The following is a 19,825-nucleotide window of genomic DNA, read 5'->3' as shown; positions in this document are numbered from 1 at the left end:
AATCCCTGGTGTCAAAACAAGTAACTCTAGGGATTATTTGTTACAGTTTTAAAAAAAAAAAATGTAATAAAGATGTCTACCCACAAAAGGTTCAAATTTTAAAAATGTGCCTGTTATCAAAAATCATACAGTTTGGGTAAAAAACAGGCACAGAAAATATTTTAAAATGCTCAGTTTTTGTACTTTACGCAGCTCTGATCTGGGCACTTGCAATGCAGACTGAACACACTGCTTTAGTAACAAAGTGCTCCCTGTCATTTTCCACCCAGAGGAGCACTTCTAGTAAAGCAGGTAGGGAAGCTAACTCAAATAAATATTTGATATTTGAATACGACTTTTAAATGAATAATGTTATTGTGCAGATCACTGCTGTAGAACATGGATTTATGCGGATACCTGTTGGAGGAATAAACCACATTAATATAAAAACCTCTTCAAAACAGCGAAATGAATTTTTAAGACCTGTTGAAAAAACAAATGTATTAAAAATCAATAAATCTGCCTATGTTCCAGTTTATATCAGTGTTATATATACACTGAAACGTTTTCCAAAAGTTTACAGGACCAAAGAAAAAGCAGGTTAAAGGAACAGATTTACTGTACACCAAGGTTATGCATTTAGCAAGCTACTGTAAGATCTGTCACCACTGCAATGTTAGAACATTGTTCACTAGTCCTATCTGGCCATGAGAGGGAGACAAATAACTGCTTAAGATTCAGAATTGCAGTATCTTTGCTCTGTACAGTCAACTCAAAATTACAAAATCTTTGTTTATGAGACTTTTAGTGGTGGCACAGACTGTCAAAAGGGCAACTGAAATTAAGGCTGACACTTTAACTAGAACATGCTCCTTGTGCCCATGCAGAGCAATATTAAGTCTAAGGGCAGGTCTACACTATGGGGGAAAATCGATATAAGATACGCAACTTCAGCTACGTGAATAACGTAGCTGAAGTCGAAGTATCTGATATCAAATTACTTACCGTCCTCACGGCGCGGGATCGACGTCCGCGGCTCCCCATGTCGACTCCGCTACCACCGTTCGCGTTGGTGGAGTTACGGGGTTGACATGAGCGCGTTCGGGGATCGATATATCGCGTCTAGATGAGACACGATATATCGATCCCCGAGAAATCAATTGCTACCCGCCGATACGGCGGGTAGTGAAGACGTACCCAAAGAATATCAGGCAACCAAATGTAATGGGAGAGAACTAAGCACAACAAAATGGAAAGTTAAATGATGAAAGTTAATGACAGAAAGGCAGATATAACATACCAATAAATACCCCAGACCAAAATGACACAGTAAAGATGATCTTATCTAAGGACCTGAAGATCTCATACATAGTTACCAGAAGGGCTATCAGGGTTCTTTAGAGCACTGAGGCTTTTCTACCAGTTTCCCATGCACGGAAGAATCCCATGCACTGCTACAGACTAGGGACCGAGTGGCTAGGCAGCAGTTCTGCAGAAAAGGACATGGGGTTACAGTGGACGAGAAGCTCACCTCAGACCCTGGAAAAATCATGGAGCAGGTCCTCAAGGAATCAATTCTGAAGCACTTAGAGGAGAGGAAAGTGATCAGGAACAGTCAGCATGGATTCACCAAGGGCAAGTCATACCTGACTAATCTAATTGCCTTGTATAACGAGATAACTGGCTCTGTGGATGAGGGGAAAGCAGTGGACGTGCTATTCCTTGACTTTAGCAAAGCTGTTGATACGGTCTCCCACAGTATTCTTGCCGGCAAGTTAAAGTAATATGGGCTGGATAAATGGACTATAAGGTGGAGAGAAAGCTGGCTAGATCATCGGGCTCAACGGGTAGTGATCAATGGCTCCATGTCTAGTTGGCAGATGGTATCAAGTGGAGTGCCCCAAGGGTTGGTCCTGGGGCCGGTTTTGTTCAATATCTTCATTAATGATCTAGAAAATGGTGTGGACTGCATCCTCAGCAAGTCTGCAGATGACACTAAACTGGGAGGAGTGGTAGATATGCTGGAGGGTAGGGATAGAATAGAGAAGGACCTAGACAAATTAGAGGATTGGGCCAAAAGAAACCTGATGAGGTTCAATAAGGACAAGTGCAAAGTCCTGCACTTAGGAAGGAAGAATCCCATGCACTGCTACAGACTAGGGACCAAATGGCTAGGAAGCAGTTCTGCAGAAAAGGACCTAGGGGTTATAGTGGATGAGAAGCTGGATAGGAGTCAACAGTGTGCCCTTGTTGCCAAGAAGGCTAACGGCATTTTGGGCTGTATAAGTAGGGGCATTGCCAGCAGATCGAGGGATGTGATCATTCCCCTCTATTCGACATTGGTGAGGCCTCATCTGGAGTACTGTGTCCAGTTTTGGGCCCCACACTACAAGAAGGATGTGGAAAAATTGGAAAGAGTCCAGTGGAGGGCAACAAAAATTATTAAGGGGCTGGAGCACATGACTTATGAGGAGAGGCTGAGGGAACTGGGATTGTTTAGTCTGCAGAAGAGAAGAATGAGGGGGGATTTGATAGCTGCTTTCAACTACCTGAAAGGAGGGTCCAAAAAGGATGGATCTAGACTATTCTCAGTGGTAGCAGATGACAGAACAAGGAGTAATGGTCTCAAGTTGCAGTGGGGGAGGTTTAGATTGGATACTGGGAAAAACTTTTTCAATGGGAGGGTGGTGAAGCACTGGAATGGGTTACCTAGGGAGGTGGTGGAATCTCCTTCCTTAGAGGTTTTTAAGGTCAGGCTTGACAAATCCCTGGCTGGAATGATTTAGTTGGGGACTGGTCCTGCTTTGAGCAGGCGGTGGGACTAGATGACCTCCTGAGGTCCCTTCCAACTCTGATATTCTATGATTCTACGATTCCCACTGAGTCTTTTCTGCTATGATTAAAAATTGTTTGCTCAGCTTTGGAACAGGAACATTCAAGGATTGTTGCCCATCCAAGTACCAAGCTGTGAGATGAAGAACATCCAGGGTGGGATGCCTGACCCTGCCATTCTCTTGGGTCAAGAGAACCAGAAGGTCTGGATACTGGTAGGTGAACAGAATGACGTTTGTGGTAGACTCAGAAACCAGAAATATCTGGGCCATTTTTGGGGGGAATGAGGATGACCTGTGCCCTATCTAGTAAAATCTTCCTCACAAACCAAGACAGCAGTGGAATGGGAAGGCATAGCTCAAGTGATCTATCGACTGCACTAGGAGTGCGTCACCTTTGTCTTTAAGCTCCCCAGAGCAGTACAATAGCAGAGCATCAGGACAGTCCATGAGCTCTCCTGGACCAGTACATATCGCACTTCCTGTTTGCCTGGGAGGCAAACTGGTTACAGTGGGGGTTCCCCATGAAGTGAAGATGCTGTTTACCACTGAATCATTGAACTCCCAATCAGATCAGTGGTGAAATGCCTGCTGAGGCTGTCCAGCAGTGAATTCTGGGCACCCAGGAGGTACATTCCTGATAGGATGATATGATTCCGGATACACCATTTACATAAGTTTACTGCATCTATACACAAATGGATCTCACCCATCCCTGCTTATTTATAAAGAATACAGTTATGCTGTCTGACACTATCAGAAGATGCGGAGATTGTATGAGCAGTAGGAATGTTTTGCAAGGATCTCTACTACTCAGATCCAAATTTAGGCGCATTCTGTTTTTCTGAGGCATCCAAGTACCTTGATTATACATCACCCATGTGCACGTCCCAGCCCATAAGGGAGGCAACTGTAACTACCAACTTGTTGGGTGTGGGGGATACAAAGGGAACACCAACAAACTCATGTCTAGGGTCCATCTACCATGTCACCTCGTGGTGTTCATGCTGCACTTGCTCAGTGCATATACTGTTTGGTGGCACGCTTCTAAGCAACGGAGGCAGGGTCTGGTAAAAGGCATCACATAAGAACATGATCCCATATGCCCCAAGAGTGAGGCACATCTGAACTGATGTTCTAGGGATCTGTATAACTAGGTCTATCAGAGCACCCATGGTGCAAAAATCTTTCCTGGGGATGGGAGTTGGTCTTCACCCTGATCAAATCCAAGGTCACTCCTATAAATTCTATGGCCTGCATCAGGCAGGGATTTCCCTATACCCCGCTGAACTCTTTTTGGATTATCTTTTTTACAGTGCAAATATGTGTAATAAAAAGAAACAGTATTTTTCAATTCACCTTATACAAGTTGTGGAAGCCAGTAAATAATTAACAAGGTTTTGAAGAGATCTTAATGAATGTTAGTTAGCATGAGTTAGGTTAACTGTGACCCTGGTGACGTGAGGAAGCAAGATAATGTAAGACAGAGTGAATTGTGTGAAAGTTATTACGACCTTGCAATGTGCAGTCTTGCAGTCTTGTTTTTCTAGTGAGATAGCAGGAAAGCTTATGTATAAACAAAATGTATTTGTTGTTTTTTACTGTCTGTATTATTGCTAGAAATTGTCTGTAAAAGGTATAAAGGCTTGCTGTGATTGTTTACCAGTTGAGAGACCTGTCCAGGACCCTGTGTCCTATGGCACTCTCTCTCTCCATGGTAATTACTGGAGAAATAATAAAGTATTTGATTTTGCTGCATCCAAACAAAAAGTGAGAACTGAGTTTTTCTTCGACAAAGTACTGTAGTGTAATCTATTTACCGTGAAAGTGCAACTTACAAATGTAGACATTTTTTTCTACTTAACTGCACTCAAAAATAAAATAATGTAAACCTTTAGAGCCTACAATTCCACTCGGTCCTACTTCTTGTTCAGCCAGTTGTTAAAACAGACAAATTTGTTTACATTTACAGGAGATAATTCTGCCCGCTTATTTACAATGTCACCTGAAAGTGAGAACAGGTGTTCACATGGCACTGTTTTAGCTGGCATTACAAAGTATTTATGTGTCAGGTAGGTTACACATTTGTATGCCCCTTCATGCTTTGACTACATTTTCAAATATGTCCTCTGGAATAGCAGAAAAATATCCAAAAATATTTATACGAATTTTAAACTGGTATTCTATTATTGTTTAACGGTGTGATTAAAACTGCGATTAATCGCAATTAATTTTTTTAATCAAGTTAGTTTTAAGTTAATTGCTTACGTGAAATGCAATTGAGAGTCCTAATTCTACTATATATCTTTGCTGTAACGTGCTACTAGTTTAAGACACATGGGCATCTCAGCCAGGTATTAAAGAGCTATCACTTGCTTAAGCTGCCATTCTCCAGCAACAGGAAGGTGTAAACAACACCCTTACATTTCATTACATGGACAGTTCAAACCTCATGTCCACAACAAACTGAGTGTCACCATGACTCAGCAAGGACGTTTCCAGCACTAAAAACTGAATTATAAAGAGGGAGGAAAACACTTGACTTCACTCCGCCTCCTCATCTCATCTCTCTGCTCATGACATCAATGAATACCTGAAAGACACTGAACTAAGGGGGAGAGGTGCCAGTCTGAAAGGAGACTCAGCCTGTGAAATTTACTGCAGCATATGGTGAGGAAAACCTTAGCTAACTTAACAAACTAACAAAATTCAAAGCAATTAGCTTGCATTTTATCTTTTATTTCTTTTATAACCACTTTTATGCATCATTACTTGTAATCACTTAAAATCTATCTATCTTTCTGTAGTCAATGCACTTATCTTATTGTTTTATCTTAATCAGTGTGTTTGGATTAAAGTATGCGGGAAACTCCATTTGGGAAAACAAAATTGGCGCATATCATTTTCCTTTGATGAAATGACGGACTTCCTATGAACTTGCATTATTAAGTAGTGTACTGGACAGTACAAGACATATACTTCATGGGGAAATTCTGGGACTGGAGAGCTTGCTGGTGTTGGTCTACTGTTTAATTCATGAGTGGGTAGCTAGTAGCAATCAGTATTGTGCAGCCGGGAGTGATTTTACATATCAGAGGCTGTGTGTGAGCAGTCCCAGGAGTGGATGTTCTGATCGTGAAAAGTGTAAGAGGCACCCCAGGTTGGAGAACAACAGTCCAGACTGTATTCTGAGGCACGTCTCACACATACATATAAAAATATCTATTCTTGGACGTATGGAATACCTGTTTTTCAAACACAATATAAAGACTCAAGTGCAAAAGAGCATCTGAAATGAGTCAAAATACTATTTGAGTCCTTCTAGCTAAAAACAGCTGCAGGAAGTTAAAAAAAAATTAACCCCATCAGAGAATGTACGTGCCAAATTTCAGCTTGAGTTAAGTTTAAACCATATAATTATAAATATTGTTCAGCAGAGGCTTATAACAGAAACTCACATCCCATCCTCCCTCCATTAAGTGTTGATTACCCTGCAGAGATTACAACTATCATTATTACATGGGCTGTATTTGTTCTAATTTTTGATATTTTACTTAATAAAATATGTCTTAAAAGGTATATTAGGAGGTATAATTTTTTTAAAGCTCAGCTTCACCTTTAGCTTTTAAATATTTTTTCTTCTGTATCTGAATAGAATTTCAAAATACGAAGTATTATGGAAAAAATTAAAGAAAGAAATAAGAACCCCTTTAAATAACTAACTACCACAACTACCACATTCATGTGCTAATATAAGATTGTTTCCCATGGTACGCTGTGAGGAGCAATTGTCAATAATGAGCTTCAGCAGAATCTCTTCAGGTCCCTGGGTATATGGTTCAGAACTGTTGATTTCTATATACACTGACATTTTACAAGTATTCTATTAACTCCTTTTTATCCACAGCTATATTACACAGGCTTCATTACTTCAAAGTTGTCCATGCCATCACCTCGTGTCTATCCCCCAACTTTTTTATTTCCTTCTTAAAAATAGTTTTTTGGTTTTTTTTAAAAAAAAGCATTATATTTTAATAATTGATTGGGAGTCTATAAATACTCTGCCTAGAGTAATTTGTTTCCTCCCTGGTATATGTGGAGTAATTCTTATTCCTAATTACAACCAGTAGTCCTTTCTGGTTTTTGCTACTCTTATTTCCCCTGCAAACCTTACCTGACACTGTAAATTCATTTTTAGATTTCTCTGCTTTTACTATTTCTAATGCCAGTACTTTTTACCCTCAGATCTTTGAAACATCGTTCAGAGAAGCCAACCCAATTAGTTTTCATTCCCCATAAGTATGCTCTGTCAGTGGAACTGCCAGCTAAAACTTAAGTTCCTTAATTCCCTAGAATTTGCTTTTTGAAATTAAGTATCCTTTTAATGCTGTGTTCTATGAGCCCATTGCTTGGAGTGAGTTTGAAAACACTTCCTCTATTTTAAAGTAACACAAGCAAACTGAACTACCTCAACTAGTTTTCCCACTATGAACTCTACAATTAGATGCCAAATATCTTGTAACAGTTGTCATCAATTATTTCATCAAGCCTGGTACCAAAATCCTGAAGTATTTTAACCATTTTACAACACAGAAGAATAGTGGTAGAAGGGTAATAGGAACTGACCTAATTTAGTGTAAACATCTAATTGCTGAGGGTTTTTTAATAGCTGGTTTTCATCCAGTTTAGTTAGTTCTTGAAAAAGGTGGATTACACATTATGCAGTCAGCTTTAATCAGTTATATAACTAACCTTTTGCTCTGTTTGGAGTTGATCACATCTCTGCTTTTCATGGTTAAGTTCTTTTTCCAGTCTTTCAAGTTGATCTCTAAGTTGTAGAGTTTCTTTTTCCAGAGCAGTAGCTACCTTTAACAGCTCCTCTTTTTCTTTCATTGTTTTTTCAATTTTAAACTAGAAAACAGAATAAATATTCTTTTCAGGTGATTTCCACCCCCCACACTGCCCCCCAGGACTCCCATCAAGCCATTACAAACTAATGTGTATTATTTCCCATCGCATCAGCCAAGCACTAGATGACAAGCAGAAGCCAAAAATGTGTGCACCCTCTGGCTACATCAGCTTAACATACTCTCTCTCTTCCCTAGTTTGTGAAATTTCAGAGTGTAGGTTAACTTTGATTAGTACTAGACAACCAAATTTTGTTGTGGGCTTTACTTACACTCATGTTTCTATGAAATTTTCCTTACCCTTCAATAAAGTACTGTTGTTGCTCCACCAGTGCTAGCAACAGTGGAAGAGCTATGTTAGACCCAGAAGCAGTGTTTTTAGCATGCTATCATCTAGACCTTCCCTAAGCAGGTGTCTACATGTGGTACAGCAATGTTGGGTGAACGTCGCAAGATCCTGACTGTAGACATAGCCAAAGCATAGGAAAGACAAATGAAGCATGTAACAGAATAACAGACAGGAATTCAAGTGGGAATTTCTTTTTCTGTGATTCTGGTGACATGAATAGCTATTCAGATCAATCTGCATTCTTTCACCAGACAGCAAACAAGACAGGGAAGGTATGCTATCTCAGCTAGATACCCGGCACCATGTAAAGTCCCTATTATCCCCAGTACTTGAAATCCCCAAACCAACTAGCACAAATAACAATAACCTAGATGGGGCACAAACATGACATCTGAAGGCAAGTTAAAAACTGCAATCAAATCTGAAGCATGGGGAGAAGATGTAGAGTGATTTTGCCAATCATTAATTCAAACAATTTCAACAAAGACATTGCCTTTTTCTGTTTATGAAGTAGTGACCACAAATAAAGTGTAGGGATTGTCACTGGGCACAACTTTGTAGGCATTTGTGATACAATCACTAAATGGATGCAACTGTGTGAGGCAGAAGATAACAGAACATTGCTTGGAGAAAATAAAAGCGATTTCTAACTTGTTAGGCATCTGGATACTATGCAGCTTGATTTTTCTTTTTCTGCTTTGGGGCTCTTTCAGAGGGAACACAGATTAAAAAAAACTAGAACAGGAATGCGGTTGAAAGACAAGGAAGGAAAGCACCTATAAAAATAGCTACTTCACTTTTTATGCTATGCTCACTGCTGTGCTGAGCACTTAAGTTTAAACTTTAATTCATGTATTTTACAAGTTTCTTCTGCAACAAGACCTGCTTAGTTTTATATTTTTATATAAAGTTAATTCACCAAGTTCTACAGATAAAACCAGAAATAAACATATATAAATAAGAATATGGAGAACATTTCCGAGTTTGTTGAATCAAACCTCAAGAAGTCCAGCTTTTGTGGTCACCACCAACATATCAGAATTTCCTTCATCCTCCATAGTCAGCAATTCTTCAACAGGAGAAGAGGTTCGAAACTGAAAAGGGGTACTTGCTCCACGGATCTCACCCTTATGGGTTACATAACAGAATTGGTAAAATTCTCCGTCATCATTTGGTAGATAGTATCCTAAAGAAAGAAAAATTAATATTTAAAACAGAACAGTTTTACATGGCAACAAACTGATCATGAGAACTACTGCACACAGTACACAATTATGATTCCTGTATGTTAGTTTTGCTTTACTGCTTAATTTAAACCAAGTGTGAATTATGATATAATTCAATGGCTAAAAAACGACATTAATGTTTTCTTGGTGGTATGTCATCCTCCAGCAGACCACTGAATTGGGCAAAACAAACTTCTGAAAACCAGGAAATGCACAGTTAAGATTGCCCATGCAACCTTACCTCTGCCTCTTTCAGCAATATACTCCATTAACACACATACCTTTACACTGACAATTCCACAATTGCTGAAATGTACAAACTCATTCACTCTCACCCACAGGATTCCATCTAACACTATTACAGGACAAAAAGGTGGGAAGGAGGGAAAAGGCTGCCCATGCCACCTTCCCTTCTGGTCCCCTGGAGCTAGCTGTAGCCAATGGGAATTATCTGCATATATTTCTTCAGATGCAGTCAGTATGTTAGGTGTATCTACACTAAATGGTGGCGGCAGTAGTTGGGCCTGCTTGATAAATGTGTGTTTGTGATGCGAGGTTGTGCACAAGGTATTTTGAAGTGTTCGACTGAGTTATGAGTATAATATGAGGAAATTGATGTTTTGCAGCCAGTCAAAAACCTTGTTTTCTGCTGCATTCCCTTATCTGGATTCTGTCTGAAAGTTCTTTGGAGCAGGGATCTGTCTTGCTATATGTACAAGGGCTTTGGCATGCTTTTGGATGACTGATAACTCAAAGAATAAAAATCTAATAATTCAGCCTCAGAAGCGAGACGTCAGTAGCTCCAGAATGCGATGCATTTTTCCTTAAGCACTCCACACTATCTCAGATTTTAAAACAAAACTTCCTGTTTGGACTATTTGCAGAACTTTCAGTTTAGGCATTAGACATAAATGCTGCTAGTAGTTGGTGGTAGACCAAAAAATACTCCTCAAAGCTAGCGATATGCAAGTAACTAGATCCTTAGCTACCAGTCAAATCCTCTAAAAGTGGATGAAACTTTGGTTGTGTGTCACAGAACCAGTCTAAACCCTGAACTATTTTTTTAGTGACTTGAGATAGAGGGCATGGGACTATAAAGCATCATACACAAGTATTCAAACTTAAGCTGAATGGAGACACTTTTCTCCATATAAAGGGGCTAAATCAGAAGTTGCCCAAGAGCGTCTCTAAAATGGAGCAATCTGAGATTGGATACATTTATGTTACTGTGAGCATCTTTCATGGAAGAGTCACTGTCATTTCCCTTCAGATCAGATACAGCTAGTGCATGGGAAGATTACATAAATTATCCTGAATTTTTTGCTGGAAAAGTAAAAACCTGAGTAGTATTCCTACTCCAGAGATCAATCCACACAGCTCATATGTTTAGCTCCAAGAATCTTCCTCAAATCCTTGAAGGATAAATACTAACACTTCACTCTATACACTGAAGTCACACAGCTGATGACAATGCAGGTTAAGACCACCACTCTGTAAGCCATTTTTCTATGTAGTGGTACATTATTCAAACAATTGGTCTTGTAGTTAGAACCATACATAAATATTCACCTCCAAAACAGCATTCAGCAACACTGGTTGACTCAATTTGTCATTCTATTATTATTCAAAGTCTTAATTCTATACTTAACTCAAAAGCACACAGATATAACCACCACTAGTTCAAGCAGTAATCACATACCAATCTCTTCCCCATCTCTGACTGCTCTATATTTCTGTTCACTGATGCCTGGTGAATCTTACATGCTAAAGAGAAAAGAGTGCATCTTCTCTCACAACTAGAGAATAAAACATTCTGACAACTTTTTACTACCCAAATTCATTTTTCACAAAGTGAGAGATATGAGGAATATGGACATTCAATTTTAGAAACCAGAGGCAACACACAGGCAATATTTCAAAGGCAACATGGGCATATTGAAACATTTCTTCAAGATAAAGACAGCATATAAAAATGAATGTGATAAAAAGATTGGTAGAAAAGTTACATTTGAGGGAACCTGGTATAGGACAGAAAATCTTAAATGAAAAAAAAAAAAAACCACCCTGAAAATTTGGAAAGAAGAATTTCATTTCCATCATTCTATCATCTCTCAACCTGAACATCACTCTCAATTTAACGAGGGGTTTCAACACCGGAGCAATTTTTCAAAAGAATGTTTGTAGTGAGGCAGAGTGGCCTCCCACTCAGACCCAGAGGGGAATGGACCACTCGTTGAGCCCTGGTGGGTGGAGCCAGGCCATGCTCACCCCTTCCACCACAAGTCAGTGGGCGGGACAGGAAGTATAAAAGGCGGGTTTGGAAGCTCAGTTGGGCTGCAGCTGCTGAAGGAGACAGATGCCTCCTCCCGAGCTGGGAGACAGCCACAGACCCCTGTGGCACTGAGGACTGGCAAAGCTGCCAGAGCTACCCGCTAACCAAGCCATGGAGGAGTTGCTGGCCTTCTACCCTGACAACCCAGAGGATTCCCTACTGATCCAGGTACACCCTGAGGGGGAAGACAGGAAGTAGCCCAGAGAAACTAGACAAGAGAGTCTGTTTAAGAGCTGGCCTGGTACAAGGTCAGCATGTTGTGGGTGAATCCCCACTGACCCAGTGGTGAACCACTCTGCCACTGTTAGGGCCCTGGGTTGGGATGCGGTAGAGCTGAAGGGGCCTGCATCCTCCCTGCCACCCCATCCCTAGATTCTGTTTGGGTGCTCTACCCCGGCCTAAGTCTTAAGGACTTGTTGCTCCACCCTGACTAAGGTCTTGGGCCCCTAACTCTGTTTGTTGCTCAACCTTAAATACAGGCCTGAGCTTCAGACTCTTATTGCCCTGCCCTGACTCAGGGCTCGGATGCCTAACTGTGTTTGCTACTCTGTCCTGACTGCAGGCCAGAGCCCCAGGTTGTGTATTGCCCCATTAATTGCTCAACAGTGGCCGCCCACAAACCCAGAGGAGGGTGGGGGAGGACCACCACCAACCTGCTACAATCTTTAATGGTATTAAAAAAAACCAAATGATTGAACAAGTCATTTTCTGTATTCCTTTTTCTCTTTATTGAAAAAATGTGTTTGACTACACCTTCCAGACAACAAGGTTCTCCCGTGATCAGTCATTTATCAACAGCCTGTTGCTATGTAAAATATGTGAAAATCACAAATTCACTATTATAATTTCCCTAAAGCTTGAAGTATAGAAACAGTCTGCAAAAGGGAAGACTCTCTCAAACATCTCATAAAAATTAGTAAAATGTAACAAAGAAAAAAACGTGAAAAATAAACAGACATGGAAAATTCCATTCTTAAGTCCAAGTTCTTTGTTAAACTTGGAGACACTATACACTTAAAAATTCAATAAATGTACAGTTAAGTTAATATAATTGCTATTTTTAAACTGCAAAAATTGGCAACAGAATATCAAATCCAGACAGATGCTGATTTACCAAGTATGTACTTGCTCACCTTGAAAAGACAGCACACAGTTAACAGTTGATCCTTCCACATAATTTTCTGGCATAGGTGACCACAGAAATGTATAATAGTCTCGAGCAGTACTCCAACCAACCTAAAGAAAATAACCAAAAGAAAAAACCTAAGTAGAGTAATATGTTAAGACAGCATGGTCTGATCTTTACAACACACTGTAACCCACATACTTGAGTTACACCATACAGAAAAAAAGATATTGGCTCATGTTTACAAATTAGGAATATTTAACAAGTAAGTCAAAATTTTAGTATGGATTTTATTAAGCTGTTACCTGATGCAATAAAAGTTTTATATAATAAATTAGACAGTTTTTACCTTATTAAATTTCTATTTGATAAAGACATTAGAAAATACAAAAAGAGAGACATTTTTACTACTTAGATAAGGAGACAACCTATGCCAATATTGACTACATATTTCTGTCACAATGCAAGTAGAAATAAGATTTTGGAGGGTTAGGAGTGTTATCTTCTCCATTGAAAAAGCAGGCATTGATTGCGATACAAGACTGATATAGTCCCAAAACAATGGATTTCAAATCCTTTGCCAATCACTGCAGAATATGCAGGTGTTGACTTTAAGACTAACCCTGTACTGGTGCCCCCCCATAAGGCTTTAAGACTAACACTGACTCTTCATTAGGTGCATTCCAATTACATGGAAAAGAACTGGGCTAAAACTGTGGCCAACGGATTTCAGTAGTATCCCTGATTTTACACCTGTATGTTAGGCAGTTTAATATCTCATCTGCCCTCTACTGGGAGGGATCCCGTAACAAGCCCTTGCAGAAATAAAAGATCTATTAGATCAATGTTGATCCTATCTCTAACTAATATGATTTAATGATTTTTCACTTAAATCCTCTTTTAATCACTAGATAGAACTTCCTTAAAGAAAGTATCCCACATGATACAAACCAATAGGAAATAAGTATGATTTACTGAACTAGAATTACATGGATCTGAAATATAGGAATTCTGTTTTGTGGGAAGAAAATCTCCTTTCTAATTATCAAAGCCACTATCACAAAGCAATGGGCACAAATTAATAGCATAATGAAAAATAGGAAGGGGGGGGGGGAAATCAGATTTTACAGAGTTTTCCTGTGATACGATATAAAAGTCTTATTACCTAGCCAAAACTCTGGTGAAATGGGCCTTATTAGTGAATATGAGTGGCCACCTCTCCTTTCATTGCCTCTCTTTTCACCACTTTTGTAAAGAGAGAAGGCAGCCCTTCAGATAGAAAAGTGGAGTAAGCAATGAACTTAAGCAGTCAAGATTTCTATCTCAGAAGAATGAGAGTTCTATGTAAAGTTTATGCCAAATCTTCCTTTACGACTAGGGTCAAAATAATCTCAATGTGGAAAGAACTGGTTTTAAATTATGCCAGCTCCTTTCTATGGAAAATGAGAATAGCTACAGGATTTTAAAGAAAATATACAGAAGTAATATAAACCTAAGCCCTTCAGGTAATAAGGCAACTAAAAATGACAGTAAGCAAGACATTTCTGGACAGGTTATTCCTTAGTTATCCACTAATGGGTATTTTTTTTACCTGCTGCTAAAGCCTCTTGTACTGTCCAACACTAGAGACAGAATACCGAACTAGGCTGATCTACTATGGCACGTCCTGTGTTCACTGTGTGACGGTGCCCCCCCATAAGGCTTTATGGAATTATACTTATGAATGTATATATGACATAACTAGAATGTTTTATGCTACGTATGCCATATAACACATTTCAAAGGTTATGATCTATTCAATCCTATTTGTATGCATGTATCATTTTGTATTCAAAATTATGAATATTGGCTGTGTACTAGCTTGATTTTTAAGTAGCCTTTGTGAAGCATTTGGTCAGCTTCTTGAGAAAGGATGTGCAAATGAAGTGCCCAATCAAGAAGCACTTAAGGGACAATGGATCTTGGAAGGCTCCAATCCACATAAGAAGTCTACATGAGGACCTTCAAGGTAGCAGGTAAGCAATGGCTGCTGCCTGAAAAACTGAGTCATGCATGGACTTGTGACTGCCCATGTGACTCAAACTCCATCTTGAAGCTGGACTTTGCATAGAGGAGAGGAGGGGATCTCCACCCACAAGAGAGTCTATTTAAGCCTGTGAGAGACCCCTCTATTTGGTCTTCAGCTGGCTCAAGAGATATCCTTGGGGTTAGACAGGCTACCTGAAAGAAATTGGAACAAAGGACGATAATTACAGTGGGTGTGAGTGATTGCTGGACCCAGACTAGAAGGAGATTAGTCTGTAAAAGGAAGCTTACTGGGTGAAGTTTTTATCTGTATTCAGTTTTCTTAGTCATAGACTCGCATGTTCTATTTTATTTTGCTTGGTAATTCACTTTGTTCTGTCTGTTACTACATGGAACCACTTAAATCCTATTGTTTATGTTTAATAATCACTTTTTACTTATTAATTAACCCAGAGTATGTATTAATACCTTGGGGGGGGAACAAACAGCTGTGTGTTATAGGGGGAGAACAATTTGAGTAAAATTGATTAATTTGGGGTTTGGACCCCATTGGAAGTTGGGCATCTGAGTGTTAGAGACAGGAACACTTCTTAAGCTGCTTTCAGTTTAAGCCTACAGCTGTTAGGGGATGTGGTTTAGACCCTCGGTCTGTGTTGGAGCAGACTGGCATGTCTGGCTCACCAAGACAGGATGCTAGAGTCCCAAGATGGCAGGGAAAGCAGGGGCATAAGTAGTCTTGGCACATCAGTTGGCAGCCCCAAGGAGGTTTCTGTGATCCAACCTATCACACACTCCAACACTAGGAGGAGGAATAACTACAAAGAAATGCTGTTAAGTGTACAATCCTTCTGGCACAAGTTATAGTGACTAGCAAGCAACTTTGATAAAACAGAAGTATAACTGATCTTTGATAGTTCGGCAATAAATTGGAAAAATTCTCTCAAGCACCAAAATGGAATCAACTAACTCTTGACCCTAATCTTAGCTAAAAGAAAAAGGCTTCAATGACATCTCCAAACAGGTACCTTACAAAGATATGTTTGAAATATACTGTCCTGGGAAAAAAATACTTTAAGTAACATCACTATAAAACTAATGCTGGAAAGTACTGAAGTAAACTTCCTCACTGTGCACTAGGTCATTTTATAGAAGTCATTTTGACTCTCTCTCATCACTTTAAATGGCAGTTCTTGCTGGTTATTAGCATATAACATCCTGCAAAAAGGCAATAATCAGCATAATTTTTAAGAGGACTGAATGGGGAGAACAGAAGAAGGGTAGAGAGTCTCCTAAGATTTCAAGATAGGCAAATACTAACTATTTTCTGGATATGAGAGCATCTTTTTCCTATTCAATTGCCATAGGCTGATATGTAAACATAATAGCCCATTCTGAAACTTTGTTCTGAATTAGTGTTTTTACATATTTCATTTCTATTGATCAAGATTAAATAACAGACTCAATAGAACGCAGGATTCATGGCAATTTAGATATAAACAAAACAGCCAAGTAGACTATAGGCGAATTAATCCTCCTGGCCTATTTCTGAGCAGATAATTCAGGGAAGGAAATATAAATCACTATTTAAAACTCAGTAAGACTTTTTTATATATCTCAGTAAAGGTGAAGTTCACATAACTTGTACTAATACCTAATTTACATTAGATTAACTCCAGCTTGTTGCACATTACAAAGAATCCTGCCATGGGCCAGATCCTGAAGTCTCTATGTAGGAAGCAATTCTATTAACAGTGGGAGTTTTCAGAGTAGGGATGGCAGGATCAGAACCCAAATTCTCAGAAGTAGTACTACAAATAGAAGAGCAAGTCAAGGAAGTGGTACAGTATCTAGTAAATATTTTAAGTAACATTTGTCTGATGAAAAGACTTTTGATAAGTTATTTTATCATTTTGACATGGTCCTTTTTAAAATCTGGCTTGGAGGTACACAGTACATCTCACAACGACAAAATACTCTAAAATCTGACCTAGAGAAGATTATAACTGTCACAGACATGGGGATTACAAAAATCACACTGTACCCCAGCAGTGACCTGGATATGATCTCTTCACCGTGACATCTGTATCATCTCTGAAGGAAAGCCAATAGCCTTCAGAAAATAAAGAGCTAAAATGGGAAAGATAAATTTGAGGAGAATAGTTTAGTTTAGGAAAAACCTTAAACTCATCTAAAATCAGTTGCAAATCCAACAGAGGAAATTGACACTGAGGAAGAGGAGGAAATAAGTATTCTCAGAGAAACATGGGGATAACAACCCCACTGTAGGTTTAAGGCTCTTAGGGTCCCCTAAAATTGCAACTCTGGAAGCGAAGTGGACTGGAGCTCCTTTATTTTAAATTAAATTAATTGGAGCTATACCTATCTCCTAGAACTAGAAGGGAACTTGAAAGGTCATTGAGTCCAGCCCCCTGCCTTCACTAGCAGGACCAAGTACTGATTTTTGCCCCAGATCCCTAAGTGGCCCCCTCAAGGATTGAACTCACAACCCTAGGTTTAGCAGGCCAATCACTCACAGTGGTAGGGCAGGAAAACTGCATCTCGTGGTGGTGGTGGTGGGGGGGAGATAAACAAATAAATAGATTAGTTTCTCTAGATCAATTCACCTGGAATTACCCTCATTGTGGTTCATGTAGCCCAGCGGTTCTCAAACTATGGGTCAGGACCACAAAGTGGGTTGCAATTCCATTTTAATGTGGTCATCAGGACTGGCATTGGACTTGCTGGGGCCGAAGCCTGGGGCCAACAGCTTCAGCCCTGGGTGACAGGGCTCAGGTTACAGGCCCCCAACTGGGGCTGAAGCCCTTAGGCTCAGGCTTTGGCCTCCTCTCCTGCTCAGGGCAGTGAGGCTCAGGCAGGCTTGGGCTTTGGCTCCCCTGCTGCTGGGGCCACATAGTAATTTTTGTTGTCAGAAGGAGGTCGTGGTGTAATGAAATTTGAGAACCCTTGAGTAGCCGATTCTCCTCAGTGATGTATAGATGGGCGTGAGGGAGCAGCCCAATTCACAAATGGGAACCGATCTGTGGTGAGAAGTTTATCTGAAACCTGGTGAAACATACTTTTCAATGGGCAGGGTAGAAGGTTCTATTTGAGACAAAGGACTTGCAAGTCATTTTGAAAAACAGTCACAAGAAGCTAGCTGATTCTGCCCAAGATCCACAGGCGCCTATTGTTAACCAACAAAGGTAGCACATGTTTGGGTTCATTTGTATTAGTATTAATCTATATTACGTGGGTGTAAGGTTGAGGGAGACTGTTAAACACGCAGACTTATTTATTCCATATCCTTTGTTATTTTACATTGACACTTCCTGTGGTAAATCCAGAAACCCAAAACAGAGGTCACAGTACACAGACAGATTAAAATGTAACGAGGAGCCTGATGATTCGAAAAGCCAAAATGTCAATCAGAATATTCAAAACCACTTTTAGTTCAATTACAAATAAAGGATTAAGAAAATAAACCAAGGCTCTTTGTGGCAAACTTCTCCTCACACAGTACAAATAAGGCTGGGGGGGTTGAATTCTGCAGGTATAGGACAGAAAGTATTATATCCCCCACCCCCCGCAGTCTGCAAAGCAAAAACATTCTGCAGGTGATACTTCATTCCATGCATTGCCACCGTGCCTGGGTCCCTACTCTATATATGTGGGGAAAACAGTGGACAGTGAAACTACTTAGGCCTGGTCTACACTGGAGGGGGGCAAAAATCAATCTAAATTATACAACTTCAACTACGTGAATAACGTACCTGAAGTAGACATACTTAGACCTACTCACCACAGTGTCTTCACTGCAGCGAGTCGACTGCCGCTCCCCCGTCAACTCCCCCTGTGCCTCTCGCGGCAGAGGAGTACAGGAGTCGATGGCAGAGCACTCGGGGGTCGATTTATTGCGTCTAGACTAGTCGCGATAAATCGATCCCCACTGGATCAATCACTGCCTACCAATCCGCAAGGTAGTGTAGACATACCCTTAGTAACAGTGTCCAGCAGGCCCCATTCCCAAATCTGAAAGATGTTTTTAAGACTGCCAAGACGAGTTTGGTTTGTGTATCCCATAACAGCTGACATGACTAACACTAGAACAAAGTGATAAACTAGTCTCCACTCATTGCATTAGTATGTGTTGTAGTGTTATCCAGGCAACACAAAACCTGAAATCATAGCTTTGGAGGGAAGTAACAGATTCAAATATTTTGTTCTATAGTTACACCTTAATTATTTCTCTCAATTGACTTTTCACTCTATTTAGAAACAATTCAACTAAATCAGTCTATTTTTCCTTCATTTGTTATAGAACGATAATTGATTATTAAGTGTGATCCTATAAACACTTACGCAAGTTCTTGACATTTGTGAAGTCAAAAGCAGGACTAACCAGTTTTCATTCGAGTATTGTTTAAAAAAAAAAGAGATAATATGAAGCAAGACCGAGGTAGAATTTTTAAAATAATGCTTTTCAAAAAGTTTGCCATAAGCAGTAAATGGCTCTTTCAGCATTTTGATATATAATATACAAGGATTACCCTAAAAAATTATTATTAAATTCAGACCACCACCATTAGACTTTTATTTTTAAAGTAGTAGCACATGAAACAGATGGTACACAGAGCCAATAAGACCATAAATATAGCTCTTGTGTAAGAACTGAACTGGAACTCAATTTAGTGAAAGTACAGCGTATATAGATATCACTTTTTCCTCTGAGACCAATATACAGTAAGTCCCAGTTCCAATTAAAAGAAATGCAAACAAACAGCAATTCCTTACAATCATTTTTCCCTTATTCACTTGGATGGAGGGGGGGGGGTGGCACGGCGCAACCAAAAAAAACCAAAAACCCACACTTTCATGATCAACCGATTAATTGTGAAACTTTTACAGACACTAGGGCTACACTTATACTTCAAAGCGCTGCCGCAATTTGCAGCGCTGGAGAGTGTGTGTTTTCACACCCTGCTGCAGCGCTGCAAATTTGCAAGTGTAGCCAAGGCCTAGTAGTCCCAATTATCAGAGGGGTAGCCGTGTT

The 19,825-nt window shown here is 39.8% G+C and overlaps 1 protein-coding gene across 7 annotated transcripts in view; it reads right to left on the bottom strand.

Moving 5' to 3' along the window:
• Window positions 1-19,825, bottom strand: part of TAX1BP1 (Tax1 binding protein 1) — a 76,106-nt gene that overhangs the window by 38,537 nt on the left and 17,744 nt on the right. For all 7 annotated transcript variants that reach the window (XR_005593824.1, XM_039523428.1, XM_039523423.1 and 4 more), the window contains exons 3-5: window positions 12,758-12,860; window positions 9,065-9,252; window positions 7,563-7,721 (exon numbers count right to left, since the gene is read on the bottom strand). Coding sequence is in view for 6 of the 7 variants with exons in the window: in XM_039523428.1 (XP_039379362.1) it covers window positions 7,563-7,721; window positions 9,065-9,252; window positions 12,758-12,860 (450 nt within the window). In the remaining variant the exon portion in view is untranslated. The remainder of the gene's footprint in view (window positions 1-7,562; window positions 7,722-9,064; window positions 9,253-12,757; window positions 12,861-19,825) is intronic.

Source organism: Mauremys reevesii, linkage group 2, assembly GCF_016161935.1.
Source record: "Mauremys reevesii isolate NIE-2019 linkage group 2, ASM1616193v1, whole genome shotgun sequence".
Classification (NCBI taxonomy): domain Eukaryota; kingdom Metazoa; phylum Chordata; order Testudines; family Geoemydidae; genus Mauremys; species Mauremys reevesii.
The sequence above is the reverse complement of the archived record's forward strand: the minus strand, read 5'-3'. Positions and strand labels throughout refer to the sequence as shown.